This window comes from Heterocephalus glaber, unplaced genomic scaffold, assembly GCF_053883595.1.
Source record: "Heterocephalus glaber isolate CG9 unplaced genomic scaffold, H.glaber_assembly_v1.0 deba00001579, whole genome shotgun sequence".
In the NCBI taxonomy this organism is placed as follows: domain Eukaryota; kingdom Metazoa; phylum Chordata; class Mammalia; order Rodentia; family Bathyergidae; genus Heterocephalus; species Heterocephalus glaber.
Genome location: NW_028258360.1, coordinates 3,213,926 through 3,231,987, shown reverse-complemented (window position 1 = coordinate 3,231,987; position 18,062 = coordinate 3,213,926). Strand labels below are relative to the sequence as shown.

General features: G+C 40.7%; 1 protein-coding gene across 6 annotated transcripts in view; it reads right to left on the bottom strand.

Annotated features, from left to right (window-relative positions):
- The window catches only part of Bivm (basic, immunoglobulin-like variable motif containing), a 36,762-nt gene extending 18,982 nt beyond the window's left edge, over positions 1-17,780 (bottom strand). Inside the window, exons 1-4 of one of the 6 annotated variants that reach the window (XM_013077299.3) lie at positions 16,713-16,871; positions 16,388-16,428; positions 11,768-12,367; positions 114-240 (exon numbers count right to left, since the gene is read on the bottom strand). In XM_013077299.3, coding sequence (XP_012932753.2) covers positions 114-240; positions 11,768-12,245 — 605 coding nt within the window. In that variant the 5' untranslated portion in view covers positions 12,246-12,367; positions 16,388-16,428; positions 16,713-16,871. Of the gene's footprint in view, positions 1-113; positions 241-11,767; positions 12,368-16,387; positions 16,689-16,712; positions 16,872-17,395; positions 17,533-17,643 lie in introns of those variants that run through there. The other 5 variants (XM_013077301.3, XM_004858571.4, XM_013077300.3 and 2 more) reach the window with 5 other exon arrangements.
- Positions 17,781-18,062: the final 282 nt, after the last annotated feature.

The window sequence follows — 18,062 nt, the reverse complement described above, 5'->3', positions numbered from 1 at the left end:
TAAAACTAAAAATAGTTATCATACATATAATTTATTAACTGACAAGCAGCAAAATTACTGCCAAAACATATATTTCAAAAACTAAAAAGTAAAACCTGACAGAACAACATTACCATCGCCTGAGGTCTAATACTTTCCGCTGTTTAATATCTTCAAGAGGAGAATGTTGTGGGCACTCTCTCTGATGTCTTCCTTTTTTATCTGAAGTTTTTTTCTTGGAAACTTGTTTCTTTGCATTGCCTAGGACATAAAGGAATAGAATAAGCGAAATGCTTAAGATAAAGTGAACTGCCAAGACAAAATTATCTTCCAAAATTAAAAAGTAACTGCCATTACTTCTATAAATGATACTTGTAAACAAACATATTGAAGTAATACTGTACATAAATTTTCAAGAATGGTTCCCCACTTTAAAGAAAGAGAGAAAATAAAAATAATTTAAACAACTATGAATGTTATTTCCTATCACGTTCTTACATTCTACTTCCACAGCTAATCACTTAGCTGGTAAAAGAATCAATCATAAAATCTTCATCCACATCTATAAAATCAAATTATCAACAGTAAAATATTAAATTAGACCACATTCTGGAAGATGAATCTTTTCTATAAAACAATAAAACCACATTAATGCAATTCAATTAGAAAAACAAAAGCACTGGATCCAATAACATGATGATGTAGTGTTCAAAAATATCTCCAGGCCTTCGGAGACCACAGACTGGATTAAGAGTGATGCACACACATACATTATTAAAATTGAACACTGGCACCAGGAACCAGAGTGGAAATCAAAGTCTCCTTTCCATGAGTGTGTATGAATGCACACACACAATCACAGATGCGCACATGCACGCTTCCACACAAGCACTCCTAGCCAGAGACACACAGACAACCAGCAGCTGGGGGAGGGGAGAATTGGGAGACCAACAAAAAGAAGGCAAAAGTGAGAGCAAGCATTTACCCTGTTCAGCTTTTATTTCTGAAGCATGCTAATGGGTTATACAGTCAAAAAATTATATAAGTCAATAAAGAACATTTTGTTAAACTACTACTAATATTTCACACAGCTATACTCACATATTTTAACAGCTCTCACATATGTCTACTTAAGTGAAATATTCAAATTAAATGAAGACTACATTTAATTTTGGGGTTATTCATAAATTATAAAACCCAAATTATATAGACATGTGCCTAGTAGACAAACATGGCAAGGAATCTTCTACTCAAAGGGCCCTAAATGCAACGGAGTAGCACCCAAGGCCAGCGGGTACTCGGGAGCCCTCACTGTGCAGCAAATACCTGCATAGTGTTGCAATAACAAAGACTATAGAATCAAGAAGGAGTTTCCCTTTTAATTATCTGTCCTATACGTCCACAAAATTTCCTCACAAAACTGAACAACCCCTTGAAAACTGAAGCTAAAGCTCATCATGCCAAATTTTCCTCACTGGTAAAATGAATCCTAAAGAGCCAGAGGACAGAAAAATGACTTTCCATCATTTCTGGAAATGATTTCACTGCCTGGTGCTGACTCACCTCCCTTAGCAGTTCTGCCTGCCACTTCAAGTGTTCAGGGCAGTGACTTATGGAGATGTGTGACCTCAGCAGGCCAGAGGGGGTCTGTCCTCCTACTTTGCCCCACTTCTGGGCACTACTGGTTTACTCTGGCAGTTTCCCCCTGGGATACGTGAGCACATACGTTTGAAGTAGGCACACTTCATAAAATCCCCACCTGCCACACACAGATCTTGTCTGACAGGCAAAATTTCATTCAATATGAGAGAAGGAAACTTTGTCAAAGTGGAAGCTAAAGGTGGAATATAAAAAAGTGACCGCTGAACACTTGTGTCTGCCCATCACATCAATTTCAGTAAACTTTGCTTGTTGCTACTTATCAGTGATATATTCTTTTTTCTATTCTTCATTGCTACCAGCAACACACCTGTGTAACTCCAACTCCAAAATACAGTCATGTACACAGACACACACACAAGCACTAGTCTGGTTTTTAGGGAAAGGAATGAGGGCAAATAAAAGAAAATCTATCATTTTTACTTGAACAATAAAACAGAGTTATGGGTAATCACCATCAATTAAAAGTGAGATGGAGGCGCTCTGGAAAAAAGAGAGTCACAAAGAAAGAGACACCCAAATTCCATGGATAAATTAGGGTCAAACCTTGGCCGACCCCTAAGCATGCACAGAACAGGCGCCCAGCAACACAGCTAAGGTTAAAAGAGATGAACAGAGATAGGAGCTGTCCCAAGAGGTGGAACAAGCAATTTGAGTTTAACCAAATCTGCTGCTTGCCAAAACAGACATAAACAACACTATTTGAAGTCATATGCCAGAGTTGACATAACAGGCCCACTATCTAGGAAAGAGTCCAAAAGTATAGAACTTGTGAGAAAACTGAAAAATATGACTCATTGTCAAGAAAAAAGGCCATCTCGGGCATGACCCAGATTTTGAAGTTTGCAGATAAGAATTTTTAAAGTAGATGTTATAACTATGCATTGTGAGATAGATAAAATGCTCTTTTAAAAATGAGAAGATAGCAAAATCTTTTCAGAGGAGAAACAGAAGCTATAAATAAATGTAAACTCTAGAAATAAAATAGATGAATGGAAAAAGATGTACCATATAAGCACTAATCACAAAACATTTTGAACCACTATATCAACCAACAAAGCAGCTTCCAACACAAGAAATACTGCCAGGAATGATGAAACATATTTTATAATGATATAAGGGGTCAATTCTTGAAGGGGGCAAAAAACTCATAAATAAGTGTGCATCTAACAACAACTTCAAATCACATTTGTTTTGTTCATTTGTTTGTTTGCAGTACTAGGAACCTGTATCTTAACTCCTGTTGCTGCTTCTGATCCCGGGAACACAGACACATGGTGGGGGCCAGCCACTTGTTCACCCCTCACCCCACTGTTGCAATCCCCTGCTCCTCTAGCTGAAGCAACTCCCAGAGGATTTAGTGTCAGCACCCTTTCCTACACAAGGAAAGCCAGAGGCTTTAAAAAACACTCAGACTCCCGTAAATTTACACATCGGGTTAGCACCAGCACAGGCTCAGCCTACAGCAATTTAAGGACAAAAATAAAAATCAAACCCTTGGGAAAAGGTGAATCCATTTCCAGAGTTACTACATTATTAGATGACTTCTGTAAGTCCAGTTTCTTTAAAAACAATCACAAGGCACACAAAGAAAAACAGCCAAAAAAACCACCTCTGAAAAAGAACAGAAGGCAGATTTGCTAGACAAAGATTTTAAAACCACTATCTTAAAGATGTTTAAAGAATTAAAGGGAGATGGTTGTATGGATGATATGGAAATAAAAATGAAGAGATGGGAAATCTAAAAAGAAACAAAGAAGAAACTCAAGCTAAAAAATAAAATAACTGAAATGAGAAATTCACTAGAAGAAGTCGATATATATCAAATTTGAACACACAGAAGAAAGAATGCGTGGACTTCATAATAGAACAATTGATAATTACTGAGTCTGAAGAACAGAAAGAAAGAAAGACTGAAGTGCACAGAGCTTTGGAACAGCCTATGCGCTGTGGGAGCTCCAGAGTGGAAGAGAAAAAGAAAGGGATAAAGAACGAATCCAAAATAATGACTGAAAAGTTCCTAAGTCTGATGAAAGATATGAGTATAGATGTCCAAGAAGCTTAACAAACACCAGGTAGGATGAACTTAGAGACCCACACTAAGACACATCACAAGAAAACTGCTGAAACATAAAGGCAAAGAGAACACCTTGATAATAGCAAGAGGGAAGCAGTTCATCACATATGGAGGTTCTCAAGAAGAACATCAGCTATCAATAGATTTCTCATCAGAAGTGCAGAGGCCAAAAGGCAGAGGCCGATATACTTCATGTTGAAAAAGGAAAGAATATCAACTAAGAATCTTCTGTTTTGCAACCCTGTTTTCTTTGTCATTTGCAAGTGACAGCAAAATGAAGACATCCCCTAAATTGAACTAGGGGACTCCGTTACCACTAGGCCTACCCTGCAAGGAACGCTCCGAGGAGTCCAACAGGTTGAAACAGAAGGACACTCAAAGGTTACTCAAAGTCATATAGTGGAATAACGCTCTCAGTGAAAGTACAAATGTGGGTGATTATAAAAGCTAGTGTTATTAAAATTTTGGTTTGCTGCTCTATTTTTTTGTGTTCTACACGATTTAAGAGACTAATACATTTTTTAAATCTATTACTAATTTAAAAGCAAGCATTCTAACTTTAGTTTGTAACTTCACATTTTTTCTATATTCTTTAAAAGATTAATGTATCAAATTATTAATTTATGTTTTGGACACACAAGGTAGAAAGATGTGATATTGTAACATCAATAACTGAAAGAGGGTGAGAATAAAGCCATATAGGAACAGAACTTTATATATTGTTGAAGTTAAGGTGGTATAGGAGTATTATAATACCACAATGTTTAATTTAATCCCCATGGAAACCACAAAGAAAATAACTATAAAATATATACATACAAACCAAATGAAATGAGCAAAGAATTAAATCATTTCACTATGAGAAAAAAACTAAACACAAGACATGACAACAGCGCAGGAAATGTAGAACACGAAAAGCTACAAGGCAAATAGAAAACAAATAGCAAAATGGCAGCAGTCGCTCCTCATTAATAATTACTTTAGGTACCACCGCCCCAGAGTGCCGAGGTGAGCCTCTTGGGCTGCTGTACCTCCTTCCCAGAGTGCTGAGGTGAGCCTCTCGGGCTGCCGTACCACCGCCCCAGAGCATCAAAGAGGTGAGCCACGTGGGCACCAGCGCACCCCCTCCCCCACCCCGGCTGTGCCAAGCCATTACCTAGATCCACACCACAGAGTTGCAGGGGTCATAAAGGACATCGTTCTGAGCTTGAGAAGATAGAGTAGAAGTGAACAACAGAAAGAGGGCCTCTCTGAGGCCCCTTGATGAAAATTAAACCCCACCGGAAAAGTGAAGAAAATCTCTGCAATAAAGACACACCAGACCACCTTCATTGGGGGAGCAGCAGTATGGACCAGAGCAGCTCGGCTGCAAGCAGATCCCAGCCAGGGCTCAACCCTGACCCCAGAGGCTGGGGCACACTGGCCCAAGCCAACAGCCTGCCTGGAAAAGTGTTGCACAGGCACACAGGCAACAGCCAGAGGTTCGCCCCAATACCATCAGTAAGTGCATGAGACCCTAGCCAGAAGCTTGCTCACACAACAGGAACTGGGATGCACAGCCCCCAGCCAAAGACCCTCCCAGACAACAGCTGCATAGGGGCCCTAGCCAGTGGCACACCTAGATACCATCTGAAGTGTGCACAGGGCCAGCCAGAAGCCCAACCAGACAACAGGTCAGCTCAGGGATCCAGAAGGCCAACTTTCAGTAATTCACCCAGGAATTACTGTACTGGTGAGCAGCAGAGAAAAGGCAGCTCTGTGGCTTGCTGAGAATTCAGGACCACTGGGTGAGCAAAAAGTTGCCTCAACAAAGGCACTGCAGGCTGCATCTGTTGAAATGAAAGACACATAAACAAGCCTCAACACCAGACTTCCAGATCACCTAAGACAACCCCAAAGGGAAATGAGATGGAACAATCTTGATGACCTGGACTCCCTGAACTGGCAACGAAAGAGGATCTGGAAAAAAATGAAATCAGAAATAATTTCTCACATAACAGCAGAGATTGTGCCCATAATGCAAGACATGTTTAACAAATCTAAGAGACGACACAGATAAAAAAATAGAGGAACTGAGGAACATGATGGAATCCCAACATAGGAAACAAATGGAATCCATAAAACAGATACAAACAGATTTCCAGGAGATTAAAAACTCCAGTGAAAGTCTACGCAGCAGAATGAGCCAATGTGAGGACAGAATTTCAGATATAGAAGATAAGATTCCAATTAGTGACCAGGAAAAGAAAAATTTCTTTAAAATAGTAAGGGACCGTGAGAAATCAGTCCAGCAGCTGCTAGACAATGCAAAGAAGAATAACATAAGACTGATCAAAGTCAATGAAGGAACAGGAGAGAGTGCACACGACATTAAAAAAACTGTTCACAGAAGTGATGGCAGAAAACTTCCCAAGCAGAGGAAAAGAACTTGACATACAGATAAGGGATAGGACTCCAACTAGCCTTGATCAAAAAAAAAAATCTACATATAGGCATATGATTGTTAAGATTCCAGAAACCCAACAGAAGAACAAAATTCTACAAGCAGTTAGAGAAAAGAAACAAATCACATACAAAGGAAAGCCCATCAGACTCACAGCAGACTTCTCAATGCAAACCCTCAAGACAAGAAGAGCTTTGAGTGATGTATTTCAAGCCCTAAAGGAAAACAGCCTCCAACCCAGATTGATGTATCCTGCAAAACTATCTTTCAAAATTGATGTTGAAATAAGATACTTTCATGACAAAGAGCACCTCAGGAACTTCATGAATACCAAACTAGCACTCCAAAACATTTTACACAATATCCTAGGAAAACATAATAAGGATCACAACCCCAGGAAGCCCAGCAGAATGAATCCATTGGGCATGACAAGAAATTATATGCAAAGGGGGAGAATCTAACAAAAAGAAAAAGTCATGACAATGATAAGTCAATATGTATCATTTATAAATATCAATGTTAATGGTCTCAAGTCACCAATCAAAAGAAATAGACTGGCAGAATGGGTCAAGAATCAAGATCCAACAATAAGCTGTATTCAAGAATCACACTTAATTCAAAAAGAAACTCACAGACTGAAAGTTAAAAGGTGGAAAACAATACTCCATGTGACAGGAACCCAAAAAAAAGCAGGAGTAGCTATCCTCTTTGCAGATCAAGTGGATTTCAAAATCTGAAACACTTCTGGTCCCAAGAATTTCAGATAAGGGACAATCAACCTGTATATAAACTCTATTTTGAACAAGTGTTTTCATTTCTCTTAAGTAAAAACTTAAGAACAGAACTGTTGGTTCTTAACAGTAACACAAGAAATTTCTATATTGTTTTCCAAAATGGTTTTATCATTTTACAATTCACATTAGCAGTATTAGAAATTTCTAACTGGTTCACACCTAAGCTGACATTTGTTCTTTCAAAATCTTTAACTTAATCTCCCTAATAGTGTATAATACAATCTTGTTATTGTACTGATTAGTATTTTTCTGATTCTAGTGTCGCACACCTTTCCTTGTGCTATACTGGCTATTTATGATCTTCTTGTGTCTACTTTTTTATTGGGTTGTCTATTAATGAGATGTAAGAGTTCTTTATATATTCTGGTCATAGGTTATATGTATTATAAATATGTTCTGGTTAAGGACTACTTTTCATTTTCTTAACAATGTCATTTAAAGTTCTAAATTTTGATGGAATCTCATTTATCAACTTTTTTCTTTTATACACCATGTTTTTTGTATCCTAGGAAATTCTTGCCTACCCTAAATTCATGAACATTTTCCCTTATAATTTCTTCTTAAAGTTTTATAGTTTCCGTCTTTCACATTTAGGTTCATAGATCCTTTCAAGTTATTTTTATGTATGGAAATAAAGGGTTGAGGTTAATCTTCTACGTACAGATACCAGGTGTTCCAGTACCATTTGTTGAAAACATATTTTCCTCTGCTCTTGAGTTGAGGTTATGTTCTATAAAATGTTAATGTTATATAATCTTTCAAAAATCAGTGGACCAACCTGAGTTCGATCCCCAGTACCCCCCCAAAAAAATCAGTGGACCATATATGTGTGGTTCTATTTCTAGAATCTCTGTTTTATTCCATTGATCTATATGTCTTTCCTTATGCCAACACTGCCTTGATTACTGTAACTTTAGAACAAGTCTTAAAATTAGGTAATAAATGTCTTCCAACACTGTTACTTTTTTTCCTTTTTACTTTCCCAGGTCCTTTCTACTCCTACATAACTTTTAAATTTCAATATCCAATTCTTCATTTATAGCAAGAATACATAGATCTGAATTTTTATATATACCTTGTGTTTTCTAATCCTGCTAAATTCAAATACAAGTTCGAGGGGCTCCTAGAGATTTAGTATTTTCTCTGTAGATGATCATTTTATCTACATATGAAGATTTTACTTCTACCTCGCCGATCCTATGCCATTTGTTTCTTTTTATTGCCAGACTATTTTGGATTGGGCTTATATTTCAAAGTTTAATGGACAGATGAAGAGTACACATATCTGCCCTTGTTCCCCACCTTAGGGAGAAAGCATGGTATCTTTTCCATTCATATAAGGCGTTTTTGCTGAAGTATGGAGTAAATGTCTTTTATCTCTTGAGAAGGTTCTGTTCTACTTCTAGTCTCCTGATAGCTTTTACCATGAACAGCTGTAGAATTTAGTCCAATAATTTTTCTCCAACTACTGATAGGATCATATGGCTTTTTCCTGTCCTTTATTAAAATGATGACTTATGGGGGTGGATTGTCCAATGCTGAACCAACACTGCCATCCCTATAATAAAACCACTTACTATATACTGCCAGATCTGACTTCTAATAGTTTGTTTTGTTAAACAAATTTCTATCTATGTTCATACTTTTTTCTTCTATTATCTTTGTCCAGTTTTAGTATTAGCACAATGTTGATTTCCTAAAATGAGGGGAGAGTGTTCCTTCTTTTTCTACTTTAATTGTTTGATATAATTTATCAGTTAAAATGTATATGAGCCTGTTGTCATATACATAGGTTTTCAAGCTAGGAATATACTTTCTTTAATAGGTGCTATTCAAACTTTATATTTTTTCCAGAGTCAATTTCATTAATTTGTCTTCCAAGGTACTTCACAGAAGTTGTCAAGTTTATTTCAAAAAAGATTTTTGTAATATGCTTTCTATATCCTTTTAAATTCTGTAAAATCTGTGGTAATGTCCTCTAAATCTTGATATTGTAATTTTTAAAAATGTATAATTCATACTGTTTAGTAGGAAGAAAAGGTCTAAAGGAATAGGGGAAGTGGGAGGGTTGGGGAAAAGAAAGGGAAAAGAAAAAATATGAGAAAAGGAAAAAACTGGAAACAAAGTCTTTGTATATAGGGAAGGGTGGAGGGGGTGAAAGGAGGGCAGGAGAATGGGGAAAAAATAAGAACCAAGAGATGTCTTGTAAAGGTACAAGATCCCAATGATGAGTGTAACTGTACCTAAATTGTACAATACCTAAAATGTACCAATAAAGTTAATGGAAAAAAATAATTACTTTAAACATAAGTGGATGAACTCTCCAACCAAAATATAGAGATTGAAGTGTGGGTTTTTTAAAAAAAAATGATCTCTCTATATAGATGTTTTTTCTTATAAAATATATGCTCTCGGTAAGACAGTCACTTTGGATCTAGAGACATAAACAAGTCGCAATTGAAAGAATGGAAAAAGATATTCCAAGTGAATGGTAACTGGAAGAATACAAGGGTGGCTATAAATAAGCCAATCACAGAAAGACAAATACTGTATGATTCCACTTGTCTGAGACACCTAGAATAGTCAAATTCTCAGAAATAAAAAGTTGAATGGTGGTCGCCAGGAAAACGAGGGAATAGGGAATTGTTGTTGGCTAGGTACAGAGTTTCAGCTTCGCAAGCTGAAAAGATCTGGAGGTGGACAGTGGTGACAGATGTACAACAATGTAAGCATACTCAATGCCCCTGGGCTGTACATATAAAAAGTGGCTGCCATGGTACATTTTATATCAGGTACATTTTACCACAGTTTTTAAAATTTGTCTTTCTTAAAGATGGAATTAAATAGTGAAAAGACAATTTCAGTCATAACAGGAAATTGTTAGCACCCCTTTCTAGCAATTGACAGAATAAGAAGCACAGAGGATGTGACCAACATGCTCAAACACTTTGACCTAACTAATAATTATAGAAGCACCTAATCACTACAGAATGCACAGTTTTCAAGTTTATGTGGCTAGGTAATCGAACAAGATTCAGTAAATTTTAAAAGACAGATCTTACGTTCTCTGTCTACCAAGGAATTAAGTTAGAAGTCAATACTTAGAAAATATAACCCAAATATCTAGAAATTAACCAGCATTTGTCTCCATAACTCGTGTATCAAAGAAGAAATTACACAGAAATTTAAAAATAATTCAAATTAAATAATAAAATAAGTGCATCAAAATGTGTGTGCTGTGACTAAAGCAATAAAGAACCATCCTGAGCTTATGGTAGAAAAGTATCAAATCGGTGATCTAAGCAAAGCCAAAAATGAAGAAGAAAGTAATGGAAAGAAATAATAAGTACCAGCAATCAATGAAATAGAAAACAAGCAACTGAGAAAATTAACAAAACCAAAAGCTATTATTTGAAAAGTTATTTAAAAAGATGAGTAATACCAATAAACTCCTAGCAATACTGATCAGGAAAAAAGAACAAAAGCATAGGAAGTGCCATTAATAGAAATGAAAGAGGATGAATCACTAAAGACACGGTAGTCCTTAGATGGTTGATAAATCATTTTTACACCAAATTTGTCATCTTAGACGAAATAGACAAACTAAAATCTGTCATAAGACAACAGTAATCAAGACAACACCATAATTATAGAGCTTGGTATATCCCTCTGAAAACCCTCAGAAAATAGGAAAACACTTCCCATCCTGTCTTACAAGACCTCCACAGCCTTAATTCTAAATTCTAAAAATAAGACATTATGAAAAAAAAGAAACTGCAAGACCCATTACTTATAAATATTGACACAAAGTGAAATCCCTTCCATGTCCCCTGAGAATTATAAAATAACATTTGATGAAACAAATTGATTTTGCAAATAAACAAGCAGAAGTATAGAGGTCTTGCAAAATCCTCAGAGAACCTTAAAAGTAAAACACAAATCTTAATTCTACCTCTAGTAGCTGGGCAACTTTGGGCAAGATACTTACCGCCTTTCTTCACCTATAGGATAAGAGTACCTACCTCATAAAACGTCCGTATTACTGTGAGTTCAAACAACAGACAAGAAGAGCACTAACGTCTACCACAGGATCACCCCTGTGTAACTGTCCAGGTTGTGCGCTGCAACCTAGGTGAATGAGATCCTCAAAAACCAAACATGGTAGGGCTAGGGATTTAGCTCAGCGGTTCCGGCAGCTGCCTCACAAGCGCAAGGTCCAGAGTTCAATCCCCAGTACCAAAAAAAACCAACCAAACACAGTGGTGCATACTTGGAGGCTGAGACAGGAGGATCACTGTGAGTTCGAGGTCAGCCCGAACTACATAGCAAGACCCTGTCTCAACAAAAAAAAATTAAATAAATAAAAATTTTTTTAAAAACCTGTACAGTACACAACCTATTCAGTGATACCTATGGGCTTTGATGAGGTCCCCCCAAATTTTAACAACAAAAAAGCTATGTTATTATAGGGTGAAAAGAAATCTAGTGATTTTCTAGTTTAGGAAATATGACTATGCTGCTGCAAAACTGTGAAATAATAGCATTATTATAATACGTATATAATACAACACTCTGATTCTCAAAGTTCTCTAAATTCAAAGGCGAAGCTTGAAGTCTCCATTGGCAACACACTAATGACCTAAATGTCCTGTGATCAAGGTTACTTTTTTCCAACTGCAATGACAGACAAGATGAGAGCAATGCCCCCCCGCGTTCAGCATTATAATGGGAAAATACGTCTAATGGCAGGATTTTAAGAAATGTGTTCGTTTTCCTCGTTGTTTTCACATGTGAACTTCAGGGCTTCTTCCATACCTGACTTGTGTTTCAAATTTGTGGTCACCCCATCAAATTCAGATTTATCAATTTCCCATGCGAGAGGTAGCTTCCCCAGGCTCTTGGATAAGTTTTCCAAGCTATTTTCTTCATTATAGATTATTTCCGATGTACTCGTGGGGATACCAATGTACCTTGATGAATTATTCCCGGCAGATAATGAGGTACTGTCGGAGAGGCAAGAAGAGCGGGCTGGGTTTGGAGTTTTGTAAATCGAGGTTGCCTGGTTGAGGAAGGCATAGTCTGAACAGATGGCATAAATTTTTTCCCGAGTGTGAGTCACTGGACAACTCCAGGGATAATGGCCACCTCCTTTGGGGCCCAAGGGTGCTCCCGAGGCCCTTGTGCAGAAAGACCCTACAGCACCCGGTAGATTCTCTTCCGGAGACTTTCTCTCCGATCTGTGCTCAGCATTTCCAGAACCACTGGACCTTTCGGTTTCAGCAATGTTAGGCATTGAATGCAACTGTAAAAGTTTCTGTTCCTAGGAAGAAGCTGCGACCTGATCTATGTCTTGGGAAACAACGTTGACAGTCGTTTACAACATTCTATAAAACCTGAGAGTTGCAAAATGTGATCCTAAGAAAAGAAGGAGAAAAACGAATGATCAACAGCCAGGAGACATTATAAAAGGCTCTAAAAATTATATCAAGTATTATTCATGTCTTCCTCATTCAATGCATATATATGTTACAACTATGTACCTAGAGTTATGATCACTAACCGTCTACCTTTCAAATTAGCTTCAAATAAAGTAAAATATTAACACAAAAACACAAATAACCCAATTAAAAAATGGGCAAAGTACCAGATAGTTACTTCTCCAAGATTGATACAGAAATAGCCAATGAGGACATGAAAGGATTTTTGGTGTTGTTAGCCATCACGGAAATGCAAATCCAAACCTGCTTAAACCACTAAGCTGTTGCAGTCAAAAAGACAGATAATACCCGGTGCTGACAAGAATGTGAGAAATTAGAACCCTTATACACTGGTAGTAGGAAACTAAAATGGTCCAGTCAATTTAGAAAACAGTTCTTCAGACATTTTAACAGAGTCACCATATGCTCCAGCAATTTCACTCCTACTCACGTACTCAAGAAAAATGAAAACGTATGTCTACCCATGTAAACAGCAGCACTGTGCATCATAGCCAAAATGAAAAAACAACCTAAATGTCCATGAACTAATTAACAGACAAGTGTATATCCATATCTTGAAATCTCATTTGATAATAAAAAGAAAGACTAATCCAAGCTACAACTTGAATGAACTTTAAAAACACTACACTACGTAAAAGAAGCCTACCACAAAGCCCTAAGTAGTGCATGATTCCATTTATGTAAACTGTCCAGAACAGGCAAATCTAGAGACAAAACACAGATTAGTGTTACCCAGGGCTAGAGAGCTGAGCATAGCAGGGTTACTCTTTGGAAGAATGAAAATATTCTATAACTGACTGTGGTGGTGAATGCATCACTTTGTAAATATGCTAAAAGCCATGGAAGCCTATGGTATGTGAATTATAGCAATAAAGTTCTCTAAAAACAATGCACTAACAAGGTTATTTAAAAAGTACACAGGCATAAAAGCTCTTTGATGATAATGGTTATAGATTCAAATAAACTAATAATATGGAATTTAGTTTTTAAAATATTCTTCACCTAATCCCCCTACCAAAAAAGAATTTAATCACTCAGGTATCACTAACTTTTGATAAATAGGAAAAACTGAGTTTCAAATCTAAACTGATTCCTTTGGGGAAGAAAACAGCAAACAGTTTGAATAGCACCTGAGGGGATCCAAAGAAGCTGAAGATTTACGAAAACAAGAAATCCCTGGAGGGCCGGGGATTTAGCTCAGTGGTTTCGCCGCCTGCTGTGCAAACTCAAGGACCTGAGTTCGAGTTCGATCCCCGGTATCCAAAAAAAGAAAAAGAAAATCCCTTGAGAGTCACAGTGACACACATGATACAGGGATGTCCCTTCACAGGGATCTGGGCAGGGCTGACAGCGTCTCAGGGCTCGAGTGACAAAAGTAGCACATTCGAGATTCGGCCCACTGTGGGCATCAGCCTGGCTTTTAACAGTTAATATCTCTGCCCACTTGCTTACTCTAAAACTTAGAAAGGCAAATAACTTTCAGAAGTTACAGAAACCATCATACAAATACCTAAGATAGAAGCCTATGACTAACGCTCCAGGAAATAACGACAGGTGACTCACGCAGGGGCCTCTGGATTCTCTTGATCCTAATCCCAGAGGAGATCCTAGTGAAGGCCCCACACCCTTCATGGAATCTGAGGAATCGGATTGCAGGTAAGCAGCACTCCATACGCACTAAATAAGGTTACACTTTCTTAACCTTTAAGGCGTGCTTTCTCTGTGTTAAACCTCCAGGTAGGGGTTTTGGTTATCTGTGCAGTTTAATTGTTTGCTGGGTTGGTTTGCAGGAGTTTCGCTTTGGAAACTTTCCCTTTCTTTTTGTAAAGAAATTTTAGGAGCAGGTAGGTGTAGCTTTAAGCCTTCCCCTTCTTCTTGAGGATTGAGTTTCTCCAATTGCTAGCCTAGTCTTAGAGTGCCATTTCCATTTATCTGTGGGCCTTCCCCTCCTCATCCCCCTCCCCAGGGTTAGGGATTAAGCCTAGGACTTTTGCACTGAACTACATCCCCAGCCTTTTTTAAAAAAAATTTTGAGACATGGTTTCACTAAGTTACTCGAACTTGCAATCCTTCTGCCTCAGCCTTCCAAAGTGCTGGGATTATAGGCCTGTGCCACCATGCCCAACATCATGTGCTTCTTTAAAAGCTAGTGTGGTGGACAGAGTCAGACAGTGTTGCTGGGGTTGTGTGGGTGGGTGGTGCTAGGTGCGGAAGGAGACAGCATATTGTCACAAAGGGGCTATAGGAAGAAGTTACCCAAGTTAGTTCGGTGGGAGGAGAGAGAGATGTCCCACTCAGGGTCCCTATGCCACCATCTGCATTTTAACTTCACTTTGCTATATATAGCTCGTTTTCTCAAGTTGAGCAAAATACTGCCTGTGGGACCAGCTCTCTTGTTTGGCACTTCTCAAAGTGACGTATACTCATGTGGAACATTTATAGAGAATATTCTGATCAACAACAGAGGCAAAGGGAAATAAATGCCTTCACTTGAGGCCAAAAGTTAGGACTGAGCTTCCTAGAAGCTAAAGCCAAGAAAGAACATTTCACTTGATTAATAAAAATGCAGCAGGGTTTTGTTTTTTTTTAATGTCTGGGGGTTTGTTTACTATTAAATAATGGTCACAGGACAAGAATGATCATGTTGGTCCCACACAGTTTGACCAAAATTTTTTTTTAAAAAAGATGATCAACATGAAGATTTACTTAACATGGTTTGTCACTAATAACCAAAGGTATCAAAACCTTTTCACTTGAACCACTGCTTATGTACGTTTCTCTTTGAAAATGTGTAATATTTATAGATTTTATTATATAAATAAAATATGGTTTAGAAAAAAATTTCAAAGTACCAAGTGCTATTCCACAGAAAATTAAAAGTATCCAAAACTCATGACCCAAACTCTGCTTGTTTTCTTTCCCTATCATGTCTGCCTGAGGCTCCTCTCTCAGCAGTAACAAGAGGGGGTTCTCCTAGTGGGTCGTGGGTACTTTGCTCAGGTCCTGGCTCTCTCCAAGTGACCTAAGCACAATTTATTACTGATGCCACAATCATTACAGGCATTGATTGTTGTATTAATCACGCAATTAAATCTCAGGAAATACTGAGGTATAGGAAGGGTACATTGTCCCTCCACTTAGCCTCCAGCTGTCACTAATATTTCTTCACATCTACCCCCTTCCGACTCTGTAAGTGTAAACAATTCTCAATTCCATGCCACCCACTCTCATGCGTTCACATTTCTAATCTGACCTCTACATATCAGTAAATAGCTTGCTAGAAAACTGCTTGCTACACATAGATGATCACAGCACTTCCCAATTTAAAACCCTCTGCCCTTGGAACAGAACGGAAAGCCAACTCCTTATCTGGCCCTAGATCAACCTCTCCACCTCCTTCTTCACACACACCCCCCGCCCCGCTTTACAGCCCACTTTTTGGTTTTCCCAATGCTGTTCCGAACACTGGCCGTCCTTCACTAGTTAACGCCCATTCGCCTCTTGAATGTCACGTTTTTGGGAAGGTTTCTCAGCTCTTCACCTTTCCCATGGGTTTATGTATTTCCTCCCACAAGTGCACATCTCCTGCCTCCTGCACATCCGATGTCTCTGATTACTGCACCTCTGGGCCTAGCAGTTGCAGAAGTCTGGTCAAGTCTCTACACCGTGCCAAGCATTATTATAAGCCCGCACTTTGACAGAGGTTTCTTCAACCCAGCGAGGGAGGCGGTGCTAGATTAAGATTTACTAATAAAAATGATGCTCACCTTAATGGTTTATTCATAATATTACGTCACAAGCAACAGAAGTATTGTTTAGTTGTGTGCGAAGCATAGTTTATGAAATGGCAAGCTTTAAATGTAATGATTTGTAGAAGGCATTGCAACGAACTGTTCTATAAAATAAACATACTGTTTATAAAGCCAAAATGCATTACCTGGGTCATATGGATAGCAGGCTGTATTTCAGATCTGTATTCTTAAATATCAGGTTTATTAGGGAACTAATCATAATTTTTTAAATCTCAGTAAAGCCTTCCACATAGGACAAATACTATGATCTTTATTTTGTGTAGAAGCCACCTGAGACGCAGGGTCGGTTAGCTGACTTACTAAGGCTGAGTATATGTCCCAGGGCGGGACCATAAGCTCTAAAACCCCAACCTTGACTCCATCCTTCCACCCAGCCCTCCAAGCCCCCTGGTCATAGCCACCAGCCCGGTGCCCTCCCAGCGCAGAGGCCGGCGGCCTAGGAAAGGATACCGAGGTTCCGACCGCCCGGGGCGCCCGCGTGGCGCGCAGGCTACGGAGGAGGCCCGGAGAGTCCCCACCGCCTCCTCTGCGAAGTCGCGGCGTGGCCGGCCTCGGAGGCCGCGGGGAAGCCGACAGTCGCAGGCCGGTCCCCCCCCCCCCCGCGCAGGGCCCGCGTGCGCGGAGGCGGAGCCGCTGAAGAAGCGGTGCGGCTGCGCCCCCGCCCTCCGTCCTCCGCCCTCCGCCCTCCCGCGGAGGCCTCCGGGCCACGGCGCCCTGAGTCCCAGCGCTGGCCGAGGACAGCCGGGCCTGCCGGCCTCCCCCTCGCTCCGGGGCCCGAAGACACGGCGCGCCGCGAGGGAGACCCTGGATCCAGCTCGGAACCGGGGCGCTCCGGTGCCAAGGCCCCTGGCAGGGTGCGAGGCGCCCAGTTATTGTCCCCGGGAGGAGAGGGGAGGGCCCCGCATTCGGGCTTCTGAATGAACACGTGGGTGGCACTAATGACAATGGTGAAATGTGAAAAAGACCCCTCTTCCTTGGCCAGGCCCTCTTGGGCGGACGGAGTCACCCAGTCATCTGGGTTTGCGGGGTCTCCGGCGGAAGCAGAGAGGGGAGGAGGCACTGGGGAGGCTCCGGGCCCGCACTCCCGCGTCCCCCCCGGGGACAGCCCCGTCCCGGCCTTGGCGCGCGCGCACCTCCAAACCGAGTTTGGCCTCCCAGAGAACTGCTCCGTCCGGGCCCGGCGCTTCTCTTCGCCCTGCTCCGCAGGGAGGACCGTCACCCTACGGCGGCCTCCACCGGGACGCAACGGGGCTCCGTAGAGCCCAGCGCCCCTCGCGGCGCAGTGGGGAGCGGAGGGCCAGGAACGCGCGCGGGGTCCGGCTGTCCCCGCAGAGGGGCGCACGGCTGGGGTCACCTTGGCCCCTGCCTCGCCCAGCTGTACCTTCGGCCCGTCCGCCCGGGTCGGGTTGCTGTGCCGCGGGGACCCCGGTACGGGACTTCAGTCGCTGCTTGCAGCGCCCGCCCGCGTATTGTCCTGCCGAGCGCGCGGGGTCGGCGCTGTGGACTGCGGGGCCCGGCGGCGGGTCACCGGGTGTCACTGGCGACGCTTTTCCTTCATCCTCCCGGTCTTCCCCGGGCTTGGCACTTGCGGAGGAGATGGTGACCCCCGACCACCACCCAAAATCGTAAGATCTTAGCTGTGACTCCAGACCCTTCGTGCCCACCCCTCTACTGCGCATCTGTTCCCCGAAAGCAGTGACCAAAAAGTAAAGACTGGGTAAGAGAAGGTTAAAAAGAAAAAAGAAGCTGGCAGGATTTCCGCTAGTTCCGCCGTGAACTACACATCCCAGGGAGCCCGGG